At 38.8% G+C, this 15,418-nt stretch overlaps 1 protein-coding gene across 2 annotated transcripts in view; it reads left to right on the top strand.

Moving 5' to 3' along the window:
* TRAF3IP1 (TRAF3 interacting protein 1) overlaps positions 1–15,418 on the top strand; it is a 66,048-nt gene that overhangs the window by 31,241 nt on the left and 19,389 nt on the right. For both annotated transcript variants that reach the window (XM_063098677.1, XM_063098686.1), the window contains one exon: positions 2,381–2,457. In XM_063098677.1, the coding sequence (XP_062954747.1) occupies positions 2,381–2,457 (77 nt within the window). The remainder of the gene's footprint in view (positions 1–2,380; positions 2,458–15,418) is intronic.

Raw genomic sequence — 15,418 nt, forward strand, 5'->3', positions numbered from 1 at the left:
TAAATATCCTGCAAATTGTTCTAGGGGAAATCAGATTCAGGTTCTTTTGGCAAAAATACGTCATAGGTGGCACTGGTTCTTTGTAATATCTGGGTGACTCTCTGCTTGTGATGTTGGCCTAGATCTGCTTTGTCATTAAGAGTTGCAGTATGGTGACGTTGTTGCAGTGAGTTACTGTGAACTTGCAGGGAGAGGCAGGAAACACTGAAGCTTAAAACAGTAAACAGAGTTTATTGATATGCCAGCATTGTCTCAGTGGACTATAGTCACAAAGGCTGAGCCCCGAACACAGCGGGGCTGTTATTTTTATATTACAGAATTTCTGGGGTTTTGTAGTAAGGCAAGGGGGGTGATCTTATGATTTTATGTGGTTATGACTTTGTCTTAGGGTGGAAAATTACCGCAAGTGAAGCAGAAGGGAAAGTTCTGTTACAGCAGTGTGTGTTAACCTCAGGGTAAAACAAGGCCCAGCTGCAGCTGGGTCTGTATGACATTGGTTGAGGGTCTGTATGACATTGGGTGAGGGTCTCGGTTATAGCATAGCAGGGCACAGCTGGGCAAACATGAGTGCTAACAGCCGTAGCTGGGCGAGACACAGCCGGGTACACGTATGAGTTCCTTGATGGTAGCATCTCATACCCCCTTCCTCATGTTCAAGATGGAGAACTTGGTAGTGCACCCCCTTCCCCAGCTGGGGTTTGACTACCCCAAGGCACAGCCCCTACAGAAGAGGCAGGCTGAATGCTTGGTACTTTTTCTTTCTTGATACAGTTTCATAGCAGTAACTTTGTTTTTTGTCATCTATCAAAGATGACGAATGAGGGCTTTTTGTTTTGTGGGGTTTTTTTGGTATGTTATGAAGTCACGGATTTTTAACATATTTGGCATGTTTCATTGCAGTTAATCTCTGTTGGACTGTTATTTGACCAGGGGGAGCCTATTTAAGTTTTATTCTGGGGGCCTTTTGACACATCCCAGTAAATTTTGGGGCTTCTTGTTTTTTGATTGGACAAGTTGTTTCAGGCCCATTTTGTATATTTCCTGTCCTGTATCTGCCCGTTTCTCCCAGGGGCCTGGCTGCTTGTTGCTTCAGGGTTGGTCCTTTTTTCTAGGCATTTTCACTGCACAGAGCACGGATATGCATTTTTTTTTTATATAAGAAAATGTGTCCTGAGTTCATACTGATATTTCCAATTCAGGTTTAGGATTATGGATTTTGACTGCATTCTTTGATTTTGTACATGCATCTCTTCTATCTCATGCCCAAAATCCTGGCTCCCAGCACCATGAGCTGTCTGTGTGCTTTATCCTGCAGTATGCACACACAGCAACTTTAGAACATCACCAGCAGTTATTAGCAACAGTGGGATCACTGAAAACACTCTAGGATTGATTTTGCAGGTCTGTTTGTCTTTTTGTTTTTAGAGTATATCACATTAGGGATGTACAATCAATTACTTTGTTTTGAAGTTATGAAGTTCTCCATTAGCGTATGCTTGCTAATCTGATATGTAAAAAAATTTTTTTTTTGGCTTTAAATTTTTAAGCATTAATGTTTTAAATTTTTTTATTTTTGTAAAATATTCATATGGTTTTAAGGTCAAATGTACAAAACAGGGTATATTTAGAGATGTGGGGCTTTGATCCCAGTCTCCTCCATCCTGTCCTCTCCTTCCCCCAAAGGTAACAGTAAAAACATGGCTTATACTCCATTTAAAAAAATATAGGTAAATGCATGGGTGGTATTTATCAGTACCTTCACTTGTCTCCATCTTGCTTTTTTTTTTTTAACGTGACAGTATATCCTGACATTCCTTCCATAGCAGTCTAGAGAAATTGTCTTCGTTCCTCTGCGTAGCTGCATGGTCCTCCACCATGTGGGCCATGATTTATTCAGTCTGTCTCATCTTGATGCATGCTTGGGTAAAACACAGTATTTTACAAAAACAATTTTCATATATTTACCCTGTGGGTAATTCTGAAAGAAATTAAATACTCTTGCTCCAAGATAAAAGAAGTGTTAGTACTTAGAAGCAAATCAGAATTGTTATATACGTTTATAATAGACAGTTGTGTTTTTGGATGTTAATATACATTTCTTCTTAATCTTTGGAAATAGAAAAGAAAATCTATTAGTTTATTTTTACCTTTTGAGCAGCTGATTTTCTTGTAACACTGAAATTTTATGGTTAATTCCCACCATCAGCTGTTGTATCAATCCATTGTAGACCATCTTTTATCAAATAAAGATTATTTGAAATTGTTTTTAGTACAAGAAGAGATAATATAAAAACAGTATTTTTCACACCCTTCAACGCACTTAGGATAGTTTCCTGGGGCAGAGAATAACCTTTAACATAAAACCACTGATTTTCAACAGGCGGACTTGTGAAAAAGATCTTGGAGACTAAGAAAGATTATGAGAAATTGCAGCAGTCATCCAAACCCGGAGAGAAGGTAATGGAATGATTTCTGTAAACACTGGCATTTTAGCAGTCTGTTTCACACATGCTCTTAAAAATTAGGAGCATCTTTCAAATGTTATGGTTATCAGTTATATCTGTTTACGTATTTCAGTGCTGTTCCTCGTGTCCCCAGTTGGGAGGATAGACCATGTGGGCGATTTCTGTGAGGCTGCTTGCCTGGACTGGCATCCAGCCCTGTCCTGGGTGGGGCAGCAGCTTGCTAGAGCAGCTCAGGAGCCAGGACCCAAAGTCCTCTTCTCCTGCACTGTGTGGGTCTCTTCTCCAGCCTCGCCTGTTCTCTTCCCAGGCCCTGCTTGTAGACAGTGAAGGTTGGCTGCCTGGCCCTGACTTATTGTAAAATAAGAGGCTGGGGAAGTCTGGCTTTTAAATATGTGTTTTATTTATACTTGGCTCCTAGTGGTCTTCCATACAGATGTGTGATGTGGTTTGATGGGGACCCACAGGCTCCCACCAGCCACTCCCCTTTCCCTGGGCATGTGACCATTGGGGTGAGCACCTACAGGCTAGGTGGTGTGTCTCGAATGACCCAACTAGGTTACTCTCACAGTCGCTTTCAACAGTAAGAATAAATATTTTTTATTTATTTATTTTTTAACGGAAGGTCTCTTGGATAGTTAGCTTTATCAGCCAACAGTTCCAAAAAGTTTTATGTATGGGAGTGCATGCACACGCACATTTTTCCCCAGTTGAATTATTTGTTTTAAACAATTCTGCTTAAATTGCCCCTGGTCTGTCGTGAAGATATTGTCTGGAATAGCCAGTTGGAGCTGTACAACCGAGACTACCAGTAGAGGGAGCGTGTTTTCATAGCATCCACTAGAGGGGGCTGTCGTCGGCTTGGTCTGAGCACCACTGAGCTCTTCTGAGAGGAGAGACGCCTTTCTGCGGTCTGTTGTCTCTTGCTGTGGAATTTTAATAGGTCATAGTCCTCATATGCATGAGGGGTTGTCCTGGGGTCCCTGGCGATGTTTCTGAGATCCAGTTGAAACCTTGAGTGTGTCCCTCCAGGCTGTTAGTGTAGGTAATCTTCCAAGTGTCCATTGATTTAAATTTTATAGCTATGTTTTTTATGCAAAGCATACTCGACTGTTTCAGAGTTTCCTCTGAAGAGTAAATTTCAGATTGGTAAATTTTTTTTACTTCGGAAGATAAAAGAAAAAAATGTCCTCGTTTGGTGAACACACTGCTTTGAAAAAGTACAGTTACAGCTTCAAAGTCAGGAGTGACATGTATTACATTTGGGTAGGGAAAAATTAGCGTCTCTGCTGTTTTCTTTAAGGTATTGAGAAACGTAAGATTACATTTGACTTGATGGTCTAAAAACTTTTTAATTTGATTTTAAAAAATAAAATAGATAAAAATGTACAGGAAAAGTTGAAGTATTTTTCGTGCCCCAGTCCTGCTGTCCTGAGGGCAACCACTAAGATAGATTCAGTGCATATCCCTACTTTTACGTGTATGTAGTGTTGTTTTGTGACTTTTAATGTTACCCTATGTTTACATTATGCAGGTTGCTCTCTTCAGACATTGTGTTTCTGGGACTCCCTGTTTTGATACCTGTAGATCTAGTTCATTCATTTTAACTGAAGACTCATTCCATTATTTTTTTTTTATTAATTCCTTTATTGATGGACATTTAGGTTTTTTTTTTTAACCATTTGCTATTATAAACAAGGTTTCTGCAGGCTGCTTCCATGTCTTCTGGTGTGCAAGAGGCAGTGTCTCTTTGAGTAGGAATCAGCAAAATTTTTCTGTAAAGGGCCAGATAGTAAATATTTCAGGCTTTTTGAGCCATGTGGTCTCTGTTGCACCTACTCAGCTCTGCTGATGTAGCAGGAAAGCAGCCATAGCATAGACAGTATAAATGCACGTGTGTGGCTGCACTCCATAGAACTTTATTTACAAAAACAGGATCCAGCCTGGGGGCTACACCTTGCCAAACCTGCCTTCAGAGGCTGTGCCCAGGCTTAGAGTTGCTGCACCAGGGCGTACACAGATCTTTAGTTTCATCAGATTTGCTATTTTATTCCTCAAAGTGGCCATGCTAATTTACTCTCCCGGTGGAGTGAAAAGTGTCTTTTTCCCATACATCTGTGCTTCCCCGCCCCACATGCTCCATCCCCCAGTTGCCCACTGATCTACTCTGTCACTATGCTTCAGTTTGCATTTCCTAGAATGGTGTGTAAATGGAATCATATAATGTGTACTCTCTCTTGCTGTCCTTTTTTTTTTTTTTTTTTTAAGTTTGGCTTCTTTTACTCAGCATAATTATTTTGAGATTTATCCATGTTGTGGCACGTATCAACAGTTCATTCCTTTTCATTGCTGTGTGGTAGTCCATTGTATGTATGTACAACAATGTGTTTATCCATGTATCTGTTAATGAATATTTGAATTGTTTCTAATTTGGACTATAACACATAAATCTGCTATGAACATTCATCTAGAAGTCTTTCTGTGAACAAATGCTTTCATTCCCTTGGATAAATACCTAGGAGTGGGACTGCTGAGTCATATGGTAAATATATGTTTAACTTTTTAAGAAACTGCCAAACTGTTTTCCAAAGTGGTTGTGTGTTTCACATACCTACCAGCAGTGTGTAAGAGTTCCGTTTCTCCACGTCCTGGTCAGCACTTGGTATGGTCAACTTTTTAATTTTTCATGGTTGTAATTTGCATTTCTTTAATGGCTGATGATGTTGAATATCTTTTCATGTGCCTATTTGCCATCTTTATATCTTCCTTGGTAGTGTACAAGTTTTCTTGTCCATCTTAAAAATTAGGTTGAATGTTTCTTATTGAATTCTTTATATAATCTGGGTATAAGTCCTTTATCAGATATGATTTGCAGATATTTTCTGACAGTTGTGGCTTGTCTTTTCTTTCACTTAACAGTGTCTTTCAAAGAGTAGAAATTTTAAATTTTAATGCAGTCAAATTTATCAATTTGTTCTTTTATGGATTGTACTTTTGGTGTTATATCTAAGAAATCTTTGCCCAACCCTCCATCACAAAGGTTTTCTCATATGTTTTCTTCTAGAGATTTTATAGTTCTAGGTTTTACATTTTATATTAATTTTTGTATAGAGTGTGAGATATGACTCAACGTTTATTTATTTTTTCATATGTTATCCAAATATTCCAGCATAATTTGTTGAATTGCCCTACTAGAATTTTTTTGTCAATCAGATGGGGGTGAGATTGTATCTTTGTTTCCTTAAATTAACAACAGCTCACATATATTGCCTACTTCCTCTGCTAAGTGCTTGTGTTTATTACTTTTGTCCTCACAATAACCCTTTGACGTAGGAACTGCTATGAACAGTTGAAAACTGTTTGACAGAATCCTTTATACAGAACTCTTGGCTTCCAGATGGATCTTAGAAACATAATGTGGTGCATACACCACGTACTGTCTAAAGCCCCAGCAAGATCAGAGGCATTCAAATGTGCTAATATTTCTACAGCAAAATGGATTAAGAGTCCACACCAAGTGAGTGGATATGATGCTAAAAATAACCTCAATGAGTTTCAGCGCAAATTTATGAACAATCTTTGCATTGTCAAAGCATGGGATTTTTGGAATTGATCATCGCGGTTTCCCCGCTGGTATAGTTTGTTCACATCATTGCCCATTTTTCTTTCATGGTGTTTTTCTTTTTGTTATTGGTTTGTATGTGTATATGTTATATATAATGTTTATATTATATATAATGTGTATGGTATGTGATATATAATGGAATCTAATTTTGTAATTTATAAAACTTTCCTATTCTGATAAAATTTAATCAGCTTTTTTCTTTGTACATTGTTTTTGATCTTGTCTAAAAAAAATCTGTCATCCTGGTTATGAAGGTGGTCTCAATAGTTTTCTTTTAATAATTTCAGTTTTCTTTTTCACATTTAGGTCTCTAATCAGTCTGGAATTTTTGTTTTACGTTGTGAGGTAGAGGTCCAATGCTCCCCTCTCCCCTGCCTCATGGGTAATGCCGCGTCTCCAGTGAACCCAGATCTCCTGCACGCTTGGGTGTGTTTCTGCCCTCTCTATTGTGTTCCTCCTCGCCAAGTACTGTACTTTTATGTTGGGAAAGGCTTTCTAATTGTTCCCTTCCTCTCCTCTCCCACTCTATATTAAATCTTCATGGTTTCATATAAATTTTAGAATAGTTTGTGTGGTTCCATGAAAAATCTTCTTGTGATTTTGATCAGAATTGTATTAATCTTGACTTTACCACTAACTCTTGATCGATTGCCTTGCCTCCCTTTGTAGCAAAACTACTCAAGAGAATTTTATATATGTGCCATCTGCAGTTCACCTCTTCTCATTCTCTCTTTAGCCCATTCCAGGGAGGCCTTTGACCCCACTCTTTCATCCAACTGGCCCTTGTCAAGGTCACCTGCCTCCCAGTTGTTAAATCTGGTCCTCTTCTGGCTGAAAGCATCAGCCGCATTTGATGCAGTTGGCCACTCCCTCCTTGATATGCTGCTTCTTTTGGCTTCTGGGACAGGATATTCCTCTGGTGCCCCTCCTGCATGCTGGTCCTCTTTCTCTGTGTCCCTTGCTAGATCCTCCTTTTCTCACTGTTTTCTTAGTATTGGAGTCTTAATGTTGTTAGCTTTTCAGTTCTCAAACTAATTTTTTTTTAACCAAGTCAGTGTCTTTAGTGGTTATATTTCATCTTTCTATTTCTTCTTGAGCTTATTTTTGTAATTATATCTGAATCAGTTAGGATTAGGTTTACCTGAGTGAAAGGAAGATCTAAAACAATAGTGGCTTAACTGAGGTAGGAAGTGTTCTATCTCATGGGTCAGAGTCTGGAGGTGGCAGTCTGGGTGGCAGTGACCCAGACGACTTTGGCCTTATTCCTCCAGATGGGTGACCTCCATTCCTTAGGGCACCTCCTGGGCCAAGATGGCTGTCCCAGCTGCAGCCTTCAGGACTGCATTCCAGCCAGCAAGAGCGAGGAGAGAGAAAGCACACCCCTCCTCTTTTTAGGATATTGTTTGGAAGTTGTGCATACCCCTTCCACTTGTATTGGCCAGAACCTTGTCACAAAGGAGAGAGGTGAAATCTTTATTCAGGCAGCCATTGCGTAGCTAATAAATCAGGGGTCTGTTACCACAGGCTAGATCTTGCAAAATTTTCTCAATGTTTGGCTTGCTCAGAAGATGATAACACTTGCAAGGCACAGGGTAAGTGGAGGAGGCTGCCTGCCTGGCTGGGGACCGAGTATTTCTGGAGTGAGCGCATCTTTCACATGTGGGCTGCACGCAGTGGCAGGAAGCTTTCCAGCAGCTGTCTGTCCACAGTGGTTTCTCTAAGAAATTGCTTATTTTATTCATGTTTTACAAAATTGTGACATAAAGACATTTGAGGTGTACTTTTATGATTTAAAAAAATATACGTAGTTATAGTTTCCCTTTTCTTCCAAAAATTTTGTGTCTTTTTATTCTTTGAGACTTTGAAACAACAAAATAGATACTCTCCAGCAAAGAATCAACTTTTGATTTTGTGGATACTCACTTTTGATTTCATTAATTTCTACCCTTTGTTTTTTCTTTTAATTTCTTTGGGTGTTTACTTTTTCTAGCCTTTTGAGTAAAATGCTTAGCTCATTTATTTTTAGTTTTTGTCATTTGTGTTAGTCCATTTTGTTGCTTATAACAAAATACACAACTGGGTAATTATAAAGAAAAACGACATTTATTGCTTACAGTTTCTGAGGCTGAGAAGTCCAAAGTCCATCTGGTGGTGGCAACAGTGACTCAGGGGTCTCACATTGCAAGATAGTGGAAGCAGAGAGAGCAAGACAGACTCTCCTCTTCTTTTAAAGCCTTCAGAACCACGCCCCTGATCACCATTTTTAATACATTCACTACTGCGTGGTCCTACAATCCAATCACCTCTTTGAGGCCCCACCTTTCAATGACCATCATAGGATTTCCCACCCTCTTAACAGTCACAGTGGGGGCTAAGTTTTTAATACATAAAACTTGGGGACACAATTCTGGTTTCAGGGAGATTTGGGGGGGACAATATTTAATCCACTACATCATTTAAATATAAATATATGTAAGACTACATGTCTAAGCATGCTTTATCCTTGAATTTTAACTTCCTTGAATATTAAATTGATATTGAATATTAAAAATTCCTTGAATTTTTATATGAAGTACTTTGTGATGTCTTCTTTAACACATGAGTTATTAGGGGTCTTTTTTTAAAAAAAACTTTCAAGCATAGGATTTTTAAAGTCTTTTTATTGACAGTACCTAATGTAATTGCTTGTTCATGTAATATGGTTTTTGTGATACTGGTTATTTAGAATTGATGAGACTTTCTTTGTGGTCTAGTTTGTGATCAGTTTTTATAAACGTATCATAGTACTTGTGAAGTAAGTCTACTTTCTAGACGTATTTGGGTCCAGGCTTCAATGCCCCTTGTTGATTTCACAGAGAGGCAAATGTAAGAACATGTACTCAAAGTATGTAGGCTATATGCATTGTCATTACTGATTTATACATATTAATCTTAGTATTAATTGCTTATCTTTCTCACTTAAAAATTCCAATAGTAGGTGTTCTCTCTGCTTTCACATAAATTGCAGTGTGCCCTTAAAGTAGCTTTTTTTTTTTTTTTCAGTGCTTAGGAAATACATATTTGTAATCTGGGCATATCTCCAGCCTGTCTTTGAAGTTACATTGAAAGAAAAGCCATTTCTTATTGTGCTAATGGACTTCAATAATGCGTTATAGAATAAATATGTGAATCAGATTGCCTTAAGCATTTTCTTTATTATCCTGTCTTATTTGTTCTCTTTTTAAGAGGAAATATAAACTTTGTTAATAGTAAGATATTAGCTCCTGCCAATGTTTTCTTCTTTCTTCAGGTTTAGGAAGAAGTTTTTGAAAAACAACCAAAAAAAGCAGTTTTATTACAGTGTTTCTTAAGCTTTGAAAGTACTTGCTTTCTAAAGCTTTATACATGAAGATGTTGTAGAGTAACAGCCAGCAGTTTCAAAGACCATCCACTCACTTTAAAGTACTGTTTAAATATTTTTCACTCCTGATTTTTGGTCTCCTACATTATCTTTTCATTAGTTTCTCTTTTTCATTTTATATGTGTTCTAATTGAACGTTAGTTTAAGATATTTTTTATTTTTTATTTATTTTGAAAATTTTATTATTTTTATTTTTATTGAATCATGATTGGTTATACATATTTTTGGGATTCTATGTTGACATGTTGATCAAATCAATATTACTAGTATGTATTGTTACAAATCATACTTATTCTTTATGCCCCTTGTCCAATCTCTCCCTATCCCCTTCTCCCTCCCCCCTCCCATCTCTGATAACCCTAGATTTCCTCTCTCCTTCTGAAAGAGTAGTGGTTACTCTGTTGATTTGTTGCCTAGGTGATCTGTCCAATGCTGAGAGATGTGATCAGGTCCCCCAGTATTATCATAGAGCAGATGCTTCTTCTGTCACTCTGGAATGGGCTTTGTGGAAAGAGACATACTATTCTTTTCTTTGGTCTCTGCTGGTGACTGTCCTTGTGTCAATGCACTCTTTAGACTCTCTTAGAGTCCTTGTAGAAGACGTTCATTTAAAGTGTTGGTGATTTTTGCTCTCCTTTTCACTTTCTTGGTCATGAAAACTGTGTCTTGTTCTGGGAGTGTTGGAGGTCACACACACATCTGGTTCAAATGAGAATGTGGGCATGTGTCAAACTTGACCCTGCATGTATGTATTTTACATATGTGTGTATTACAGTCACAATAAGGGCACAATGTGGCAAACAAATGTTGATAGAGATTACGGATGGCTTTCTTAAACATCTATCTGGGAATATAAGAACCTGTTGTATCTTGAAGTGAACTTCTTATGAACATGTTATATTTTAGTTAAAACAAATGGTGTATAGTGAATAGTATTTAACTAAATTCTTATATCAAAATCAGTTTTCAGTCTTATTCTATTTTACTTTGGTGATCTGAATAGGTCTTCAAATTATTTCTTATTTTGGTAGCTAGATGGTGCAGTTTCCTCATAAATATTTTCAGCCTCTTGGAAAAATGCTATCCAAAATCCCCCCCTTAACTGAAGTTCTACATCTAACAAAAGCATTTTTAGTTTGAATATTTGCAGTCCCAATATTATCAAATGTTTCTTTTGCTAGGAATATTGCTTCCATTGAAATTTCTGTGAAATAAAAGAGGGCATATGCTGTAAAATTTAAGACTTTGAAAGCTAAATTGGGGCACCACTGAAATTGATTTTAATCATGAAGGGTGGTAGTAGGTTTTCTTTGTTTTTTTGGGAATTTTGTTTTTGTTTTTAAGGAAATAAAGTGATAGTTTTATATTCCCATATCAAATCTCTGCATTATCTTCTAATATGCAGGCTGAGAACTTTAAGTTTGGAATATAAAATTAAATTGTCGCCACCACATTATCTTGTAAAAATCAGATGCCAACAATATCACTTAAAAATATTTATAGATATATGCCATAGAATATGTTGTGTAGGCCACAAAAATGGTTTGAGAAGCCATTAAAACATTTGTGTATGAACTGCTTGAAGACAGTTATGGGGAGATAGGCCTTCTCTCTCCAGATAAATAAAGGCCCTGATGGGGTGAAATATCAGAGTACTTTACCTGAAAAAAAAAAAAAAAAAAAATATGTATGACTTAAAAAAGTCAATTACAATATGATTGTCTCACAAACATTTCTGCATTGAATGGTCATCGTCATCATCTGTTTATTACAATTACTTAGTGAACGATAATGTGACGAGTAAAGATTTTATTTTTACTCAAAATGTCAGTTTGAAATTGATACTGTATCCATTGGTTTTCTAGATTTCAGTCAGCTGTGGCCTGATAGGTCATTTTTGGTCTCAGTTCTGTCAGTACTCTGTTCTTTGCATAAAAAATATCTTTCGTTTGACGATTTTGACGGCCTGTCTGTGGATGTCAGTTCAGTTACTCGAGAGTGTAGACCCCGGTGCTGGAATGTTCTCACTGCGACACGTCAGTGGGTGTATGAGAGAACGTTACGCAGCCAGCGGATGAAATCGCTTGGCAGGGGTTAGAACTCAAACTGAGTTTAGTCAAACTGACTATTAAAGAAACGGTGAAGCTCAGTGGAGAAAAGCGCAGGAGGTGAGTGGAGAGCAGTGCACGGGGACCAGTCCCCGGAGCTCAGCCACCCGGCGATGCTGGGACCATCTGCAGGGAGAGACTAATGATGTGTCCCTGATTAGAGTAGTTCTCACAAGTCTGAAGAGGTATGAAGACTTTAGGAAGTACCCAAAGAAACATCGTGAAATTGTTTTAAAAAATTAGAAATTTTGGCTTAAAAGGAAAGGCTTAGGAATGATGTAGCTGAGCCAGGGGCCTGGGCCATTGGTGCACGTTTGGCCTGGCCTTGGCTGCTCTGCATGCGTTCCCAGAGAGATCTTGTCGACATGGGAACGACAGTGGCCAGCACAGAGAGCCCCTGTCGCTGAGCCCCTCCATGCCGGGCTGTCCACACACTGTCTCGGTCCCCCTTCCCACCACTCACTGCTGAGGAGATCGAGGCTCAGGAGAGGCCAGGTGCCTTGCCCAAGGCCTCTCACTCCAGAGCCTGCATCCAAACTCTTATCCTGTGCCAGAGCGCCGCACGTGTGTATCAAGCTGGCATGGAGCCGAGGGCATGAGACTCCCTGGCTCAGTGTGGCAGTCACTTGGTTCGACTTCTCTTGTTGTGGGTGGAGCAGCTTGTTGCCAGACCTGCCTTAATCCTGAAATTCCACATTTCTTTAGCTTCACTTTAAAACATTTACTTCATGGTAACTTTTTAAAAATTCTTAGTTAAAATTTTTTTTTCTAAAACATATGTACTCATTTATGTTTACTGTTTTAAGTGAGAAACATGTTTATTTTCTAATTCTCATCTTTTTATTATTCCTGTCTGTCTACTTCTGACTTGAAAAACAGCTTCCAGTGAAGAGCTATTGCCAGAGGAACAGGACTTGGCTGAATAAATTAGATTTTATTGAGTTTTTAATTTAAAAGGGTAAAACAGGCTTAGGAGGGCTGACGAGACCATGGCAACTTTATTACTTTTCTCCAGGGTATGAATGATAGGGGATATTTTAGAGTAAAGAAAAACTAAAATGCTTAGTATTAAAGTACTTTGATTTCCTATTTATTACAGTGATGCATATATAGTTTTTCATATTGGGATGTTATCAACATTCTGATTGAAATCTCCAAATGGTTCCTGACAGGCCAGATCTCCTGACCCAGATGTGACACCCTTAATGACTAATAAAGCCACTGGATAAAACTTGTGATACTTGTCACAGACGCCAGGACTGACTTCACTCAGTGAAGGACTCGTATTATATCAGGGTTTTGTTCTACGTAATCTGTACATTTTAGGAAACATTTTTAAATCCCCTAAAGAAAAAAAAGATTTTAAAATAAAATAGAAATTTTTTATTTTAGACATTCAGTTATTAATAAATTATAAATAAAATATACTGAATGTATCTTAATATTCTTACATGTACACTTCAAATTACAAACAAGATGTAGTCTAAAAGTTTAATTTGTTAGTTTTTAAAACTCAGGAGTCATTTCCATATATTAATATTTTTGGTACTTTGTAGGTTTCCAGGTAGCTTAACAAAGCTTTATTTTACTAGCAGAGTTCATTTGCAGTAAAAACATCATAGAAAATAATGTTGTAATAGTAATAACTAAACTAAGCAAATAAAGTAAATACTCTTTAAGAATTTTAAAAGTGACTTTGTAAGGAAAGTAGATTTAGAAGCAGAAAAAATATTTAAGGCTGTGAGAGGCACTTTTGAGAACTTTCAGGTACTTCAGAGATTAATGATGGTGATATTTTATCACGTAAGATTTAACTGAAAAATGGAGTGTGTTTCATCATCCTCAATAGAAGCTCTTTCTTGCTCTGCTTCTCTTTGTTGTGGTCCTGACTAGGGATACGTGTTCAGGCCTCCAGTGGGGTCTAAGGAATGAATGCTTCTGGATTGCCCACCTCGTGGGGTGGTAGCATATTCATAATGTCCCCGCTTTTTGGGGAACGCTGTCATGTGCCAGGCCCTGTGCCATACCCTTGGATATGTTGCTGCAGTTAACTCTTAGAACAATCTTACACTTGCCAAAAAGCTGCAAGGACAATACAAAGAGCTTTTCTCTCTGAACTCCAGTCATCCCTTAGTATCCATGGGGTTTGGGTCCAGGACCCACTGTGGATACCAAAATCAGAGCAGGTTCAGGTTCCTTATATAAATAGCATAGTATTTGCATAGAATCTACATACATCTTCCCTTATACTTTAAATCATCTCTGTATTACTTATAACACCTAATACATTGTATTTTTGGTTTTTTTTCTTTGTTTTGTTTTTGCAGCTGGCTGGTACAGGATCTGAATCCTTGACCTTGGTGTTATAACACCCTGCTCCAACCAACTGAGTTAACTGGCTAGTCCCTTAATACAATGCTATTTAAGTTGTTATACTGTATTGGTTTTTTATTTGTATTTTTTTATTGTTTTATTTTAATTTTTTTGGATATTTTTGATCTGTGGTTGGTTGAATCACGAATGCCAGACCCGTAGATACAGAGGGCCGACTTGTGTTTAAGAACGAGTCGCTGATGTCACTCCTGAATACGTGACCGAGTCGAGTCTTTCATACCACAGGGACATTCGCTGTCACTGCACAAGGCCCACCCACGCTGGGAAGTGAGCGCCAATGGGTTGTTGCCATCAGGCCTCAGTCCCCGCTGAAGCTTCCTGCTGGTCGCTGTGCCGCCTCAACGCTGTGGGCACCTGCTCCCTGGGTCTCTCTCAGTCTGCAGCAGGTTGTTGTCCTCCCTTAGCTTCGTGACCTTGTCACCATGCAGCGTCCCCCTGCATGCTGACCCAGTGTTCCCTTGTGCTCCCGGGTGTGCGTCCCCACTGGTCCCACCTCTGGGGTGTCTGCCTCTGTCTCCTCTGAGACGAGGTGCTCCTGTTCCTCTTGGTGATTACTAGCATTTCGTGGGAAGCACTTGGAAACAGTGTTAAGTATCTTGCGCTTACTACTTGTAACCTCTTGTTGATGCTAATGTGGGCGGATGCCTCATCTCTTACTGTCATGATTTTCATGCTCGGACTGTGCTCCTGCGGGATGCTCGGACTGTGCTCCTGCGGCCCCACTGCCCGCCTGTTCCTGTTTGAGTTCTCCCGTACTTTCTGGATCATCAGCTGCTTTCCTTCTCCTGGTTCCTTTCAGTGGAGAGTGGTGTGCTGCCTGATTTTGGAGTGTTTTGGCTCCGAGGTCCTCTCAATGAGCAGAACTTTAATAAAAAATAATAAAAAAAATAAAAAAAAATAAAAAAATAAAAAAGGTATCAAAAATGTTATTTATAAAAAAAAAATGAGCAGAACTTTAGAGAGCATGTATGTGTGTGTGTATATATATGTACGTGTACGTGTATGCATCTGCACACATACATAAACATTAACATCTGTATTTCTATAACATGTTATAACCATGAGCTCACACTAATACATATCTCCAAGTCCAGTGTAATTCCACAGGTTCATTCTAGTTTTCTCCCTTTCTGTCTTCCTAATTCTCTTCTCCAATGATGAGAAACCTGGCCGTCATTTTCCTAATGTATGTACTTATTTGGTTAATCCCCCTGTGTGTGATCAGTCTCCCTTTGCTGCTGTCACCCCTCACCTGTGTGCATGCCTGCCTCACCCCATGCCCTACCCCTCCCCTCCACATGGACGAGCTTTGGGGCTACTGTGTCCCTGCACAGATATCCTTCTGACCTACCCCCCCCCCCCCGCCCTGTGAGTACCCTCTTCACCTGGTGCTGGGCCACTGCTCTCCTTTCCCTTGCTGCACGTGGAC

This window comes from Cynocephalus volans, chromosome 1, assembly GCF_027409185.1.
Source record: "Cynocephalus volans isolate mCynVol1 chromosome 1, mCynVol1.pri, whole genome shotgun sequence".
Classification (NCBI taxonomy): Eukaryota; Metazoa; Chordata; class Mammalia; order Dermoptera; family Cynocephalidae; genus Cynocephalus; species Cynocephalus volans.